The sequence below is a fragment of the Myotis davidii genome, unplaced genomic scaffold (assembly GCF_000327345.1).
Source record: "Myotis davidii unplaced genomic scaffold, ASM32734v1 scaffold299, whole genome shotgun sequence".
Taxonomy (NCBI): domain Eukaryota; kingdom Metazoa; phylum Chordata; class Mammalia; order Chiroptera; family Vespertilionidae; genus Myotis; species Myotis davidii.
Genome location: NW_006293088.1, coordinates 3,231,690 through 3,249,558, shown reverse-complemented (window position 1 = coordinate 3,249,558; position 17,869 = coordinate 3,231,690). Strand labels below are relative to the sequence as shown.

The following is a 17,869-nucleotide window of genomic DNA, read 5'->3' as shown; positions in this document are numbered from 1 at the left end:
TGAGGGGGGGGAGTGAGGGTGGGGCGGGAACTGGGAGGAGGGGAGTTATGGGGGGAAAAAAAGAGGAACAAATGTAAGATTCTGAACAATAAAGATTTAAAAAAGAAAAAAAAAGAATGAGCATCGTGGTGACCAGCCAGCCAGCCAGGCGAGGCACCTGGGGGGCGGGTGACGAGGGGGGGGGGCACTCACTAGTCCTCGTTTCCTGTCCTCCTGGCCCTGACTGTCCTCCTGCTTTTCAGTCTAAGGACATCGACAACCATCACGCGCTCATTGAATATAATGAGGCCGAGAGCAGCTTCGTGCTCCAGGACTTCAATTCCCGCAACGGCACCTTCGTCAACGATTGTCACATTCAGAATGTGGCCGTGAAGCTGCTGCCCGGAGACCGCCTGCGGTTCGGGTCCCAGGTGCTGACCTACGAACTCGTCCTTGGAATCCCACCCCCGGTGAGTCCCGCGGGGGCAGGGGCATGGTGGGCAGAGGTCGCTGTGTTGCCTTCTGTGCCGCCCGAGGCCCAGGGGGAGCCGGTCCTGAGCGCGTTGCTCTGGTTCCAAGCTGCGCACACGCGTGGCAGCCGGGATGCGAGCCGGTGAGGTTCAGACCCAACCCAGGGGTCGGGGTGGGGTTGGGGGGGGAATCCCAGGAGGAGCGAGTCCTCGCGCCCTCTCCTGGGCATTGGGTGGAATTGCAGGCAGGAGTTGCGCAGTGGCCCGCACAGAACCTCTGGAGTTTCCCTGAAAAGGTGAAGCTGGTGGGGGGCGGTGGGGAGCCCGTGTGCGCCCTGGGAAACGCAGGCTGCTTCCTTTGGGGCAGCTCAGCGCTCTGCAGCTCCCTGGCCTTGCGATCTCGGCCTGGGGACCCTCGGGGCTCCAGACTGAGGGATGTGGGTGCACACATCCTCTAGGGCCTAAGCCAGTGGTTCTCAACCTTCCTCATGCCGCCACCCTTTAATACAGTTCTTCACGTTGTGGTGACCCCCAACCATAACATTATTTCCGTCGCTACTTCATAACTGTCATGTTGCTACTGTTATGAATCGTCATGTACATATCTGATATGCAGGATGTATTTTCATTGTTTCAAGTTGAACATAATGAAAGCATAGTGATTAATCACAAAAACAATATGTAATTCTATATGTTTTCCGATGGTCTTAGGCGACCCTTGTGGAAGGCAGCTATGCTCACCACTATACCACCAACGCAACCTAGGCGACCCTTGTGAAAGGGTCGTTCAACGCCCACCCCCCAAAGGGGTCGCGACCCACAGGTTGAGAACCGCTGCTCTAGGCTCTGACTAATGGAGGGGCCTCGGTGCTGTGCGAGGGCCGCCTGTGAGAGCAGCACATTCCTTTGAAGCTCATCTCTAATCAAATATCTCGAGGGCCCGTTTTTCAAAGAGCGGATTCCTGTGTGCTCTTGCTCCTAACTGTCTCTGGGGTCCCAGGGGCGGGCGCTGTGTCCACCCCCATCTCCCCCATCCCCAGCGAGTTTCCAAGGAGAATCGTCCTGATGCCTTAGGCGGCGTGAGCCATTCCTAACCAAGAGCTCCCCGGGAGCACATTTCTCTCGGGCGTTGCGTGAGATAGACCCAGAGCCCCTGTCCTCTCAGAGGTGACATCGCAGCAGCTTGGGACCGTCCCCGGGTCCTGCTCAGCCTCAGCCTCCTCAGAGCGCCAGGTGAATTAAATGGGGTCACGTGGGAACCTCTGGGAAAGGTGCCTAGCAGGAAGGCCACCCCCATAAATAGTGGCACAGTCGTGTGCAGTGTGACACATAGTGGGACCACTGTCCCAAACTTGGGGAGAGTCAGGGAGGGCTTCCTGGGGGAAGTGACTTACAAGCTGAGACCGAGGGCTGCCGTGATGTGGCGGGGACAGGGGGTGGAGGCCGCCCCAGCTCATCAGGACTCCCCCTGACCCTCTTGCCTACCCCTGCAGTTCTCCTTCCCGTGGATGGGGGGTCCGGCACCTTGGCCCAGACCACAGCCACCTCGGTTCACAGAGCAGCCGACCCACGCCCCTTTGCCGCCACAGACGCCCTTCCAGCCAGGCGTGCGGCCAGCGCCAGTGCAGAAGAGCTGGTCCCAGGGCTTCCCCAGGCCGACCACGGCCCCGCCCGCCTGCCACCAGCGGCCCCTGAGCGCCTGCGGGAAGATGTTCTCCTTCGTGGTGGAGGGCGCCCCCCAGGCTCCCGTCATCAACCAAGGTAGGTGCGGGCCACGCCCCCTGGCGGCTCGAGGGGGGCTTGCAGCCGCGAGGCTGGGTCTTGCTTTTTGCTGGTTTTCTCTGATTCCACAGTAGAACATAGTCAGCTGTGAAAAAATCCTAAGAAAGCAGTTAGAGATCAGCCGCCACCCGATTTCCCCTGTGGACTTTTGGTGTATGTTCCTCCTGACTCTGTGCACTGTCCACGTGCACACGCCAGTACCTCTGTGCTGAGTGTGTGTGTGTGTGTGTGTACACATATATGAGTGGGTAGCAGGATCTAAATGTATACACGTTGACTCAGATGTGCAGAAATGCCCTTGCCTTAGGAGGTTTTTAAATAGCTGATTACCGCCCGGCTGGCGTGGCTCAATGGTTGAGCATCGGCCTATGAACCAGGAGATCGCAGTTCGATTCCCGGTCAGGGCACATGGCCAGGTTGCAGGCTCGATTCCCAGTATGAGGCGTGCAGAAGGCAGCCGATCCATGATTCTCTCTCATCATTGATGTTTCTGTCTCTTTCTCTCTCTCTCCCTCTCTCCTTTCTCTATGGAATCAATAAAAATATTTTTAATAAATAAATAGTTGATTTCCATTTTGCAGGTGAGAGGAGACTGAGGCTTATGGAGGAAAGTTACTGCCCCAGAGGTGACACTCAATCTAATCTAATGGTTTTTAGCGAAATTTAAGGCTGGTATGTTAGTGACGGTCACTCACAGCCCGGTCACTTTGGGGACACATAGCCTTCAAGGTCCTGTCCCTCACCCGCTCCCCCTGGAAGGCCTCATGGCATCCGGGGGCGGGGGAGGGACTTCCTGTCTGTCGCCCTGCTCTCGGCCACACCGGCCTCACTGCAGAGCAGCGGGTCCAGCTTAGTCCCTGGTGTGGTTCCCGGTTTCCGTCATGGCCTCTGGGTCCTGGTCCCACTCTCTGTCCTCTGTGTCCCAGCCGCAGACCCTCCGAGCCCCCAGGTCGCTCAGCCACGCAAATAATAGTTATTCTTGTGAAATATAGAGACAGAGGAGTAAATAAAATCTATCTCTTCAGTTTACATCATCATCATTGTCATCACCAGAGGAACCCTCATGTACCTACCACCCAAGTCAAGAAATTACTCAGCCATCTCCCCCCCAATCATTTAATATGAAAAATCTCAAACATACGGCCAAGTAAAAGTAATATCTCAGATAACCCCCATCTAATTCTACCATTCCCGCTTTTCTGTACTCTTCATTACATATCCATAGTTCTATCCATCCTCCTCCTTATGCATTAATCCACCCTCTATTTTGATACATTTCAAAGTACACTGCACATAGCTGTAGTCTTCCCCCTCAATATTTTAGGATAGATATCATTAATTAGAGCTCATCAGTTTTTGTCTTTTTGATGTAAAATTAACATGCAATGTGTATTAGTTATCAATTGTTGCATTAAAATGCTCTCAAAATGTAGCATCCTAAAGCAAAAAAAAAAAGTATGTTTCTTAAGTTCAGCTCGAATACTGTTCCCAGCAATCTGAAGACCTGTGACCCACAGAGACACACCCTCCATGGACGTAGCATAGCTGCTACGGACACTCCTCTTGTTCAAAAAGGAGCAAAACAGGGAATGCACCAGAGCCCCTGGTCTGTAGCAATTCGGAAATCCAGCCGGGAAGGTGCTGGAAGTTTCTTGATTCGGCCCCGGTCCTACTCTTGCCCAGAAATGACTGTCTGTGGCTCTTGGCTCTACACTCTGGTCCACTAGCTCTGCCCTTGAAGCCATCCGACCTTTCCCACAAAAGGTCTCACCCGTGTGCTGCTAAGTAGCGTCCTCTGCTTCCTGCCGATAGAAGCTTAGCCAGGCGTCCGAACGCCTCTTCTTTGTGAGTGAAGAGACAGGCGGAGGTTCGCCCTGGGGACTGACCTCTCTCTAGCTGTGTGGGCGTGGGCAGGGGTTTCTCTCTCTGTGCCCCATTTTGCACATCTGTCAGATGGGATAAGTAAACTCATGTTGAGGGCCACAAACTGAGACATGGTCCCCAACCCCATAGCCAGGGAGACTGACATTAACAGAGGGATCACAGAACGACATCCGTAAAGTGACAACTCCAGGCAGGAGAGGTACCGGTGCCCCGAGAGCTCACGCCTGAAGGACCTGGCTTAATCGGGGGATCAGGACGGTGTCCCAGAGGGAGGGAGACTCACGCCGAGTGCGGACGGGCAAGTGACATTCGCTGAGAACGTAGGGGAGGAACAGGGTGGAAGGGACCCTGAGGGCCATGTTGGGGGCGGGGGGCGAGTGCGAGGGGTGGTCAGTGTGGCTGACGGGTGTGCTCCCAGAGGAACATGGCTTGAGACCATGTAAGAATGAGAAGTGATGGCCAGGGCTGGGCAGGGCAGGGACGTGACCCGAGGTCCAGCTGCACCAGAGGGTGTCGGACTTCGGCCGTGTTTGCCAGCACAGGGAAAGCACCTTGGACGTAGCTGAGCGGGGCTCCGCTTGTCTGAGACCTGGGGGGGAGTCATCGGCTCTAAGATGCACAAATAAAAGTGCGGGATCAGAATGAATGCGTGAATGAATGGACGTCCACGGGTGTGACAGTGCGTACTTCATTCATGGTTAGTGTCAACACCATGAATGTTTCATTGCCCTTGAAAAGAATTGGTTCAATTGACCACTTCACAAAAAGACAAGAATGCACCCAGAAATCGTAGTCAGTTGGAAACGTAAAATGCAGTGCTCAGAGCCGAGCGAGCTCAAACGCAGAATTACAGAAAGCCCTTCAAAAGTTTCCACACCAAAAAGTGTACTCAGTGTCCATGTGAATGCACTTCCCCAGCCTGATACGTTCGATAAAGTGGGGCCCCCAAACAAAACTGTGTCAGAGCCCCTCGGAGTCATTTCAACAGCCCCTGTCATTTTGAGTTAATAAGAGAAAAAGTCAGGAAACCAAACATCTATCAAGTGGGTTCTAGCTAAATATGTTTGGGGACCCTTGTGCAATGAGTGGATACAATGCTACTGTGAAAAGAAGGCAGTATCTCCATAAATACTGACATGGGAAGGGCTTCGTGATACACTGTCAGGTGAAAAAAAAATCTCTGCAATTGAAACATGTATTTTTTATGTTTTTATTTATTGCAATAAAAATAACCAGCATTTAGTGCTCAGTGCTCTAGCTCTGTGGCAGACACTTTCCTGTAAGGAGCCAGATAGCAAATATTTCAGTCTTTGTTGGCTAGAAGGTCTCCATTGCTACTACTCAACTCTGCCATTGTAGCTGGGTTCAGCCACAGAATGAATGACTGCGGCTGTGTTCCAATAAAACTTTATTTACAAAAACAAGCGGAGGGCCAGATTTGTCCCTAGGTCCGTGGTTTGCCAACCCCAGCTCTACATGGTTATTTCATGTCATCCTCAGCCCTGTATAACCGAGGCTGTTAGCATCCCTAGATGATGTCTGTGGAAACTAAGGTTTAGAGAGAGTAATGACCTGCCTGAGGTCATCGGCTCTTTTGCGGCGTCGGAAAAAGTCTGGAAAGAGACTCATCCACGTGAATCAGCAGTTAATGCCCGGGAAGAGGAATGAGGCGGCCCTTCCCCTTTCTAACACGTGTCTGCTGCTTCCATTGTTTTGCAAGGAACGTACACACCGCTCTGTCATTGTTTAATGACATGAGATGTACATCTCAGCGGGAAATGGATGTGAGGGGGAATCTGAAAGCTTCTCTAAGACCTTAGGGAAGCTCAGAACCTCCCCTGTGCTCTCTGTTGCCCTTGCGCTAGTGTGGGCCAGCGCCGCGGAGCTGCTGGAACAATCGGTGGCTGAGGGCGTGCCCGGGGCAGCCCCTCCCGGGGAGTTTTATGTGGACCCGGACCTGGCCCAGCAGGACAAGGTGAGGGGTCAAAGGGGAAGGACGGGCCCCGGCAGCAAGCAGGGCCGCGGAGGGACTGCCCCTGCCTCTTGTCCCAGAAACCACCTCTTCCTCCCCCAGGACGCTCAGCCAGCTCTTTGGGAACTGCTCCTTTGGTCCCAAGGCACATCACCTACAACCACAATGTGTTGAGCACCTACTGTGCGCTGGGCCGTGTCCTGGGCACTCAACATGCACTGAGCTTGTACATCTTCACCACCTTCCAAATAGATCCTTTCACCCTCACTTTACGGATGAGGGAACTGACGCTAAGAGAGGTTAAGTAACTTTCCCAAGGTTGCCCAGGGTGAGGGGCAGAGTTGGAATTCAAACCTAGGTCTGGTTAACCTCTAGGCTGGTCCTTCCAACTCTCCCCTAGTAACTGGTCAACCAGGAGGATGGACGGTGGGGAAACACATTTCCTGGCAGGGAGAGGTGAGCACTGGGGTCAGAGAGGACTGAGAGCGAAGAGAGAACCAGAGAGGTTTATAGTGTGGAACAGGGTCCGAGGCCTGAACAGGTGAACTCCAGCTGTCCTGGGGAGGGTCCCGCGGATTTCTCCCTTAGACACAACTGGACATTATCCGACAAGAGGCAGGTCATAGGGCACCTTGCTTTCCGGAGGCGCAGGGCCTGAGCCGGCAGCCCTTCTCAGAGTCTGGGAGGAGGGGCGCCCCCAGGGTTCTGGTTAGATACTAGAGGTTCTGACACAGGTGTCCCGAGACCAGGCTTTGAGAAATGTGGCCGTAAGGTGAGAAGCCAGGCTCGGGCGCTGTATCCGTTACCTACTGCCGTGTAACAAGCCACCCAAAACGTAGTGGCTTAAAACAGCCATTTATTATTTCCCAGAATCTGGGGGTTGCCCCGGAAGGTTCCTCTGCTGCTGTCCCCTGGCCTCACTCATGTAACCACAGTCAGCCAGTGGCCTTAAGAACTTGCATAGAGATAATATGTGAATAGATGGAACATCAGGTTGATGATTTTCTCTCTAAAAAAGTAAATCAATAAAAAAAAAATTTTTTTTTAAAGAACTTGCATAGAGATGGCCCAACGTCACTTCCACCGTATTCAGTTGGTCACAGCAAGTGGCAGGCCAGCCTCGGTTGAGAGGGTGGGGAAACAGACTCCACCACTTGATGGCAAAGCTGCCAAGCATCTGTAGCCATTTTCCAGTCCACCCCAGTTGTCAGACTGGAAATACAGCGTAACCACATTGATAGATTTTCCTATTTGTGAGTCACTGATGCCCTGACTTGCCAGGACTCCTTCGAGTACGATAACAATGAACAAATTAGCTTACGCCAAACAACAGGGAGCCACTGTCGGCTCCTGCTGCTGGAGGTGTGAAGGCCGCTGGCTTCAGGCCTGGTGAGATCCGGGGGCTCCAGTGATGTCCTCAGAACAGTCCCTCTGGCCGTCTCCCGTTTCCCTCAGAGTCTGGCTTTCGGCAGCAGGCTGGCTGCACGTGTGGGAAAAACAAACGCAAGCAACCAAGCCTGTGCCTTTGCAGTTAGGACCCCAAAGGAGTCAAGACCCTTTCCCTCTGCAATTGACACGTGAAATCTCTGAGGAAACTCTGACGGACCAGCCCGAGTCACATGCATGTGGGGAGGCGGGACAGAAAGGAGCAGGGCACGGGATTTCCAGTCTGACCAGGGCCCCGTGGAAGGGGGAACGCTCCCTCTAGGAAGGGACAGGGTCCTCCCCAGGAAGGCAGAAACCACAGCTGGGCATCACACCCTGCAGGCTTCTTTGTACTCCAGCGCCCAGCACGGGGCCTGGCACATAGTAGCTGCTCAATTAATGCGTGTTGCACGAATACTGGCTGAGCATGGAGGCTTTGGGAGGCTGCCCAGGGGTACAGGACGTTTGATGCCCGTCCCTTGACATTTTGCCACAAGCATTTTCGGAGACCCTTGGCAGCAGCTGGCAGTGCCAGGCAGGCTGTCCTTCCCCAGGTCAGGGGACGGGGAGGTCGTGAGGCTGATCGGACAGCTCCCCAGGCAGCGAGCCGGCCTGGAAACTGCCCACTTAGCTCCTTCCAACCGATAGGAAATTGTTGGAAGAGCAGGAATTCCTTCAAGGCGGAAATTCTATAGCTGCATTTGAGAATGCATCTGGGCTTCTTTTTTTTTTCTTTTCTTCAGTCTTTCTGATAGTGTAACGATGACGTCTAGTGGCGAGTTTGGGGGATTTTTTTTTCCTTTCAGGGGAACCACAAATTATTTGGCTGCAGGACTCTTTCTCTCCGAGAGAGGGGACGGGGTGAACACACCTGTGGGGAAGTCGGCCAGAGGCTTGTTTTCCAGGCCAGGGTGCGCACGCGCCCTCACACAGAACGCCTGGCTCCTGCCTCATTTACTTTCCAGGTCCGGTTTCCTGGGAGACATTTTTACGTGAACAACCAGAAGGGGCAGGCAGTCGTACCCGCAGCGTGGAGAGAGAAAGGAAACGTGTCAGAATATATTAACTTTTCTGAAGTTAAAAACTAGTCCTCGTTCTAAGCAGAGCGTGGTTGAATAGAATGCCGCTTCCCTAGCTACCTTTCCTAGGTCCCCCGGGTACTGGGCTGAGCGTGATGCAATTTAATAAATATGATAAACGCTCTAGCAGCCAAAGTTCCCAGCAGGGAGGGTTGTGCTCAACGTGAACGTCTAACTTTAGGGGAAGGGAAAGCGTTAGTGCCTGAGGCACAGGGTCCACTTACAGGAGCCTACACCAGTGACGGCGAACCTTTGGAGCTCAGCGTGTCAGCATTTTGAAAAGCCCTAACTTAACTCTGGTGCCGTGTCACATAGAGAAATGTTTTGATCTTTGCAGCCATAGTAAAACAAAGGCTTATATTTTTGATATTTATTTTGTATATTTAAATGCCATTTAACAAGAAAAATCAACCAAAAAAATGAGTTTGCGTGTCACCTCTGACACGCGTGTCATAGGTTCGCCATCACTGGACCAGACACAAGTGGCTCATTTCAACCAAACTCGGGTCTCCGTGAGGTTTTCCAAGTGACAGAGCGAGCCTTGCAGGCCTGCCTCTCCCCCCCACCCCCATCCCCCCGCCCACTCTGCTCTTCCTAAAAGAATTACATCACACGTTTCCTATATCGTTGTTAATGGGCGTAACCTTGCCCCCAGGCCCGCACCCAGTAACCTGCCATCTGCCCGCCCCCCGCCCCCCAGGATGAAATCATCCTGCTGCTGGGAAGAGAGGTCAGCCGCCTCTCGGACTTCGAGCTCGAATCCAAGTACAAAGACGCGGTGATCGCGAACCTGCAGGACGAGCTGGCCAGCCTGAGTCAGACGCTGCTGTCGGAGACCACCTTCCCCAGGGGCCAGCGGGGCGCCTCGCAGAAGTGCCCGGGGCTGGACGAGGACATCGCCGCCAAGCAGAGAGAGATCCAGAGCCTGAAAAGCCAGGTAGGACTCTGAGACCGTCCCCCAGCGAGGACCGGGTCAGGACGCAGGGTGACGGCTCTCGGGGGGGGGGGTCAGCGCCCGTGGTGGGCCAGAGCACAAGTCCCAGGGGTGAGAGCTTGGCAGGTTTCCAGCCTGATAAGAACCATACTCACTTTGACTAAGCACCTACTATGTGCAAGAACTGGTGCAAGGCTTTAGTTTGTAACCTCCCAGTCCTCCGACACGTTCCATCCTGCAGACAGGAGACCGGGGCAGGCTCAGAGACGCCGGCCACGCGGCACAGCTGCACAGCCAGGGGGCGAGGGCCGCACGATTTGAACTCTCGGCCGACCCCAGGCTCTCACCCCACTTGATATTTCCACCCAACTCTGCCGCTTCAGGGACCACCTCTCCCCCCACCTCCCAGCCCCACCCAGCCCCAGAAAGAGCCATGGACAGTGAGCTGGACAGGGGGGCACGGAACCCCAGCGTGCCAAACCCTGAGGCCTTTGCCAACACCCGAGGGTAGCTGCTGGCTCACTCGTGGGGAATTCCATCAAACAAAAATCCTCCACCCAGCATTCCTGGAAGCACCAGTCATGTTCTCTCTTTCCAAACCAGATCCCGTTTGTTTTTTTAAGGACTACTGTAAAGTTGTCCACAGATTGTACACATAAATTACATCTCAACAAAGGTGACTGAAGAGAAGAAATTGGCCGCTAATGAGTGCTGGCCCCGGTGCACAGTGCGGCTTAGAACCTGGGTCAGGCACGGGGCCCCTGCTCTCTGGCCCCGTCACTGCCTTTCTCTTCCGTAACCAACGTAAGGGGCGCAGCCTCAGGCCCAGACGGGGTGCCTAGAAAAGGAATAGGTTGTGTGGTGGACCCAGGAGATTCTCACAGGAGACTGTGAGCTCCAGGAGGGCAAAGACTAGACCCTGTGACCTTCATTACTCAGATAGGCCCGTGTCTGTTCATTCACTCATTCATTCATTCGCTCAAATAAATATTTGAGGGGCGCCTACCTCGTGCCATGCCCTCTCCCAGGCTCTGGGAATTCAGCAAAGAACAAGGCAGACCTGACCCTTGCCTCCTCCCGACTGCATTCCCGTGAGGGAGACAGAAAGCCAAGGAAACACAGACAGGCTCTGACGTCTAAACGAGCAAATGACTCTCTTCAGACCCGTTTATGAAAAGCCAGTGTCAGTAGCTGGTCCCGCAGGAGCGGCCTCGGCACACAGTTGCCTGGCCTGCAGCTGGCTCGTCGTGAGCGTCTTTCTTTTCTGAACCCAATCTGGCCGTTGGGTGGAGCAGCAGCCCTTCAGTTACTGTCCCATTCCACCGCTTTCCCGAGCAGAAGGGGCACGTCTTGTCCAGGTACGTGGACGAGGATGAACATTCCCCACACACCTTTGTTCTCGTCGAAATGTACTTGACATCTAATTGTGCAATTCCCACAAATCTTTGGCTGCTGGCAGGTCACAGTTAAGTGTTGTTTAAAGTGGCTAGTGATATCTGGAAAAGGTTTTTTAAAACAAGAAAGAAATGACCTAGAAATAATCACACCGACTCATCCTCCTGTGGCCTGCCTCCCTCCCCTGATCTTCTCTTACAACTGAAGGAGAACATTTAGAACAAGACATCTCTGAACAAGAGGCCGCAGCGGGTTTGAACTCAAATCGAGGTTCACCCATTCGTATGTTAGTTTCTTAGACATTCTATTGCCTGCAGGACCTTCGGCCGGAAGTCCACGGTCCACGGCCCACGGCACATGGCAGGTTGGCCTATTGGTCTGATTGTTTTATATTCTCCCTGAGCCTCCCCTCCCCCCGCCCCAGTATGTGCGCAAGGATCTGCCCTCAAAGATCTTCAGCCTGCGATGTCACCAAGCTCCTGCAGCCTCTACCAACCAGCCGCAGGTCGGGTCGTTGTCTCGGAACCCCCCCACCCCCACCCAGCTCCACCCGGCCCTGTGGCCGCTCTCGTGGTGCCTGCTTCGTGGCACAGCAGGACAGATGCTCAGTTGCCTGGTGCTTTTGCCGGTTACAGACAATACGGACATTTATTTTGGTTGTGAAAGAAATAAAGGGGTTTGAAGACTGTTTGGAGTTTTCCCACAATCTGAAACCCTGAAGCTCTGATGCTTCGGATGAAATATTTTATATCTGTCGGAAGCACTGGAGTCTTTGGGGGAGGGTGTTTTCCCATCCCTTCTGGAAGTTTCTGTCGTGCCTCTGGTATCATGCAAATAAAAGCATTAAGCTGAGAAGAGCTAGATACTTTTTAAAATAAATTATTCCAAATGCCCTGTATGGAAAAGTTGCATGTTTCAGATGCCCCCAGGGAAAAAGTAAATGTTACTGCCCCAAATGTCACAGATGGTGCAGGAAATGGGTCAGAAAATGAAAGGAAACCTTGATGGTCCAGTTAATTCTAGCTGAGAAATAATGACTAGATTTTTCTGAGACCAAAACCGAGAATAAAAGGTTGTGAGCGCCATCTGGTGGCGAGGCTCTCACCACATTATGTGAGCTTACCCCACCCACATCATTTTTTTTGCTATGCTTACAGCATAGGACCATTACCTAGGATTCATGTATTTGCTCTTTTTCTAAAAATATATTTTTATTGATTTCAGAGAGGAAAGGAGAGGGAGAGAGAGAAAAAAACATCAATGATAGAGAATCATTAATCAGCTGCCTCCTGCACACCCCCCACTGGGGATGGAGCCCACAACCTGGGCATGTGCCCCAACCAGGAATCGAAGTGTGACCTCCCGGTTCATAGGTCGACGCTCTGCCTTATCCCCGCCAGCATGGCTTTTGTCTGGAAGGATGTCCGGAAGGTCATCTGGAAGATGTCTGGTCTAATTAGCATATTACCCTTTTATTAGTATAGATTCTCACAATACTACCAGATTGGGCCTCCCATCACCCCACTTGCAGAATGAAAAAGGAAGCAAGGTTGGGTGTCCTCCCCGTGTTCCCACGGCCTGGAAGTGGCAGAGACCGGATTTGAAGGTCGCAGGCTGGCCCCGAGGCCACGCGAGGCTTCATAGCCTCTGGCTTGTCGTGCGGGTTCCTAGAGCCGTGGGACAGGGCGGGCAGAACTGGAGCTAAAGCCGAGATGTGAGTCCTAATTCCAGCTCTGACCGGCGGTGTGGCCCGGCGCCAGCGACCTCGCCTCTCTGAGCCTCATGCTCACTTGCAAAATGGCAACTGTCATGAGACGCCAGCCTTCAGTGACGCTGCGACGAGCTGTCAAGAAGTAGCATCTGTGCCAGCCGGCGTGGCTCAGGGGTTGGACGTCACCCTATGAACCAGGAGGTCACAGTTCCATTCCTGGGCAGAGTATGTACCCAAGTGGTGGGTTTGATCCCCAGGAGGGGGCGTGCAGGAGGCAGCTAATCGATGATCCTCTCCTATCAATGATGTTTCTATCTCTCCCTCTCCCTTCCTCTCTGAAATCAATAAAAATATGTGGTTTTTTTTTAAAAAAAAGAAGAAGAAGTAGCACGTGAGAACAGGCTCAGGAAGCTCTGGCATGCTCTGTGACCTACACACCCTTGTTACGACCATTGGAGGGAATTCTGTAACCTGCTTCCCTCTCCTGAATTTTCCTCCACATCCAGGGCTGCGGATGATCTGGAACCAAGGGCTGGTCTATAGATGGCTGAGAGTTCAAAGGTCAAGGCAGGCACATTGGGGGATCAGCTATCCCGGTGGCAGCCGTGCCCGGGCCCCTGTGTGTGCACAAAGATAGCACAGCAAACGGTGGCACTGAAGGAACAATCCTCTCCCGTGCTTTTAACAGCGAAAAGCAGGCGTTTCCCCCACAGCCCAACCCAGGATCAGGTGACCCCTTGACCTGGGCGGCCTCTCTGACTGTCCTGCCTCCGCCCGCAGGTCAGCGCCCTGCAGCAGGGCTACAGCCAGGTGCTGTGCCACACCCTGTCCGAGAGGAACTTGGAGATTACCTCCCTGAAGAGCGAGGGCGAGAACTTGAGGAGGGACAACGCCATCACGTCAGGTGCGCTCTCCCGGGCTCGGGCCCCAGGACTGCCCCCTCCGCTCATCCCAGGGCCACAGCCGCTGCCCCTCCTCCGGGGGGCGGGCCTTCGGCAGGGGGGTCAGTGGATTCCCGATTGCCCCTGAGGGAGGCTTATTGCCATCCAGGTCCTGGGGCGGGGCCTGCTAAATATTTGAGTGAATGTGACCTCTTAGCTGGAAGGTCTGCTGAGCCCTGGGCTCCCCATGAGAACGCGGGGCGCCGTGGGGCTGGGGCAGCTCCGTAAGCCACCTGGCCCTGGACACAAGCTGGAATGTGGGCCCCGTGGGGCCACGGCTTTAACACGAGGGCTGAGTGAGGATGTTCTTCTAATTGACTGACGGGGTGGTCCTACCCCAAAGCCCAGGGTGGAGGAGGGGCAGCCAGTGCCTGGGCCAGGGCACAGGACTCTTAACCCAGGCTCCTTCATTCCTTCCATGCGTTTACTGAGCGCCTACTAGGTGCCAGGACCTGTCCTGAGGCTGGGGAGAGAGCCAAGCGTCCGGTCTCTGAACTCACGGGGCTCACATCTGGGAGTGGGTGACGGACAAAAAGAAGTGAACGTGAATAAACCAGCCCATTTCAGAGAAAACTGGGCAACGTGGTGGCAGAGTGCTTCAGGGGGTGAAGCAGAGGGAGAAGAGCTTCGTGGGTGGGCAGGACAGGTCTCGGAGGAGGTGAAGGAAGAGCAGAGAGCACCGTGCAGAGGCCCCGAGGCTGGGCGAGCTGGCCGGGTGGGGGGCGCGGAAGCCCATGGGGCTGGAGTGGTGGAACCAGGGCCCCTGGGGATGGGCATGGTCAGGCGGGAGGCAGGCCTAGCTCTCAGGGAGGAGTCTGGATCTCGTTCTAAGGGCGCTGTGAAGCCATTGGAGTTTTTTAAGCAGAAAATGAGATGCCTAGAGACTGAAGAGCATGGTCAGTCACCAGGAAAAAGGGAGGGAGAGAAGCAGGCATTGAGTCTGGGGCGGGGCTATTATTCTTTTAACATTTTTATTGACTTCAGAGAAGAAGGCAAAGGGAGAGAGTTAGGAACATCAGTGATGAGAGAGAATCATCGATGGGTTGCCTCCTGCACACCCCACACTGGGGATCGAACCCACAACCTGGGCCTGTGCCCTGACCAGGAATTGAACCCTGGCCTCCTGGTTCCTAAGTCCACACTCAACCACTGAGCCACGCCTTGGGGCTGTTGTTATTCAAGTGCCGTACGCAGCATAGGCTGAGCCGTGTGCGAATCTGTGTGCTGTGCCCAGGGCCAGCCTGACCGCTGGCTTTTCCACGGCCTCACTCTTTGCACACTCACACCCACGTCCTCTACCCCATGCCACCCTGCCAGGCCTCCGCTCATGCTCCCCTCTAACCTGGACTATCCTAAGACATTTGCTGAGCGCCCTGTACGGGCCAGGCACTGCTCCGAGCATCAGGAATATAGAGAGGAACTCGCTGAGCCCTTGCCTCCCTGCCCGCCCGCCCCCCCCCATATCTGCTCATCGGGCCTCAGCCACACTTCAAGCCTCTCAGATACCATTTTGTTTGGTCCCCCCAGACAGCCAGCATCGGTCACGCCCCGAGTCTCGGGCCCCCGCCCAGACATCAGCAAGATCCCAGGTGTTCTGTGTGCACATCCAAGACTGAGCCGCAGGGTTATGCTGCAGTAACAAACAGCCCCGCCCATTCTCAGGGGTCCATGTTGGCTGATAGCAGAGGTGATGACAGGAATCCTTGTTGCCTCTTTGACCTCGGTGAGTCTGTTGTGGTCTGTTTGCTTTTCACACAGGGATGGTGTCCTCTTTGCAAAGAGATGTGATAGCCAAGGATGAGGAAGTTCAACAGCTGAGGCAGGAGGTGAACCAACTGAAAAGTGAGAACAAAGAGAAGGATCTCCAGCTGGAAGCCATCAGCTCCAGAGTGAGTGTCGCTCTCAGGCAAAGAGATTGGTCTTCTCGCTCCCCTGGGCTCCCTCACTCGTCCAGCCGCCTCTGACACCTTGGTGAGATGAGGCCAGTGAGATGAGGGAGGAGGGAGGGTGGCTGTGGTGAGAGGACTGGAAGCTGGGGACCAGGTTCCTCGCAGCTTTTCATAAAACACATTTGTGTCCCCAGCCCACATAGCTCAGTGGTTGAGCATCGACCTATGAACCAGAAGGTCCTGGTTCGATTCCTGGTCAGGGTACGTGCCCAGGTTGTGGGCTCAATCTCCGGGGGGGGGGGGGGGGGGGGATGCTGACTTTCATCATTGATGTTTCTACCTTTCTCTCCCTCTCCCCTCCTCTCTAAAATCAATAAAAATACATACATATATAAGAGTGCATTTTTATGACTCAGAATAAACGAGGTATTTTCGAATCCAGCATACGTTTTCTAACGCCTATTACAGGTTAGTTTGTTGAATCCCAACAACCAACACCTGGAGTGTCCAACAGCAGGAGACGGCTTTATTGTAATGTGTACACCCAGGAAATACTACGTAGCTCTTAAGACCAATGATGAAAGCTTTTGTCTATGAACTGGGAAAACAAGAAGCATTTAAGATTTTTAAACGTGAGCGGTATGACTCCAGCGTGAGATGTGACTACGTAGCGTGCCCTGCCGCTGCGGGGCTTAACTTTAAGGCAGAGCAGGCTCTCTCCGCGGGCCAGGGGGCCGCACGCACGGGCTTCCCCGCGGCCCTGTCACCACGGTTTCCACAGCCGCCTTCACAGCAGAACGTCTGAGGGTCCGGATGCAGACATGTGACCCTCACTCCGGCCCTTGGCCTTCAGTGTGGGTGAGAACGCCTCTGGGTAGGATGAGCCTGTAGGCACGGTAAGCGCTTTGTGGATGGAACTGACTGTTTACTAACTTTGCCTTCAAATCCTCATCTGACGGTAAGATTTCATGGTGTTTGTATGACTTGTCTGTTTCGATGAGTCAAGGTAAAACCTCATAGCTTTCATCTCGGCAGGCAACTCTGATTCAGGGCGGCTGCCTGGTCAGCCGGCGATGTCTGCGTGGGTGCCGTCTGCGCGGGTGCCATCTGCACGGGCGCCGTCTGCCAGGCAGGAACAGACCGTGATGTCCCAGAGACAAGGCAGACGGAACTTCTGGTGCTTAGCACGAGGCCCAGTTTGGAGCTGGCGAATGGCAGAGCCCGATCAGGCTTCGGGGTCAGACAGGCCAGGGTCCAACCCCAGAGCTTGCTTCTATTGTAACTTAGCTGGCCTCCATTTCTCCATCTGTGAAATGGGGACAACAAACTCTTTTTCTGAGGAGTGGGAGGCTGGTTTTAACTCTGTCCTCTGCCTCTGCCCCCAGTCGGCCGCCCCGCCAAGCTCCTGCCTGTTTCTTCCCAGCACATTGACGTCCTAGGCGCCTGTGATCAGCTTTGCGTCGTGTGTGTGTGTGTGTGTGTGTGTGTGCGCGCACACACGCGTGTGTGTGCTGGGGAGGGATGCCCTGTTTCTTCCCAGCACATTGACGTCCTAGGCGCCTGTGATCAGCTTTGCGTCGTGTGTGTGTGTGTGTGTGTGTGTGCACACACGCGTGTGTGTGCTGGGGAGGGATGTGTGTACACTGTTGCTAAGTAAGAGAAAAATGGAAAAACAGCGCCTGTCAGGCTAGTCTACTTCCTGACCCCCATTTCCCCTTCCTCCTTGACCTTGGGATGAGGGCTCCTTCTGCTCCAGCCCGTGCTGACACCAGCACGTAGGCTCCTCACCAGGGGAGTCGCTCCCATGAACATCGGGGTGCATGTTGTTTAAATTATGTCTGTCATAGTGTTGATTTTAGAAAAATAAGTAGATGGCATTAAAAAGCAAAATTTTATAACGTAGAAAGGGAATGCTACCCTAAGAAATCAACATTAATATTTAATGTACACTCTTCTAGTCTTGTTTTTATATATCACCTAGAAGTAAATAAATCATGTGTTCATATCTCACAGTGAATTAATACCATGCACATTTAAAAATCGTAAATGCTTACTGTTTCCCAGCGTTAATAAATAAAAGCTTATATCATTTGGTCTTAAAAGCTACATAGCATTTTCCTGGGTGTACACAATACAATAAAGCGGTCTCCTATGGTTGGACACTTGGGGGTTTTTTTTGTTTGTTTTTCAATGTTGCTAACAATGCTGAGAAGACGCCCCTGAATCTACAGATTCGCCGATTCCTCTAGTCATTGTCCTCAGGACACGTTGCTGAGGCAGGGACTTCTGGGTCAAAAAGAGGACATACCACACATATGTAATATCTTAATCAATAAAAAATATATTTTTTTAAAAAAAGAGGACATACCTTTCTGCTCTTACCGCCTGTTGCGGAACTGCCCTCCGAA

At 53.5% G+C, this 17,869-nt stretch overlaps 1 protein-coding gene across 1 annotated transcript in view; it reads left to right on the top strand.

The window, feature by feature from the left end:
* The window catches only part of FHAD1 (forkhead-associated (FHA) phosphopeptide binding domain 1), a 93,319-nt gene that overhangs the window by 15,025 nt on the left and 60,425 nt on the right, over positions 1-17,869 (top strand). Inside the window, 7 exon segments of the mRNA XM_015565934.1 lie at positions 243-449; positions 1,943-2,210; positions 5,981-6,090; positions 9,292-9,528; positions 13,412-13,535; positions 15,331-15,478; positions 16,512-16,698. Coding sequence (XP_015421420.1) covers positions 243-449; positions 1,943-2,210; positions 5,981-6,090; positions 9,292-9,528; positions 13,412-13,535; positions 15,331-15,478; positions 16,512-16,698 — 1,281 coding nt within the window.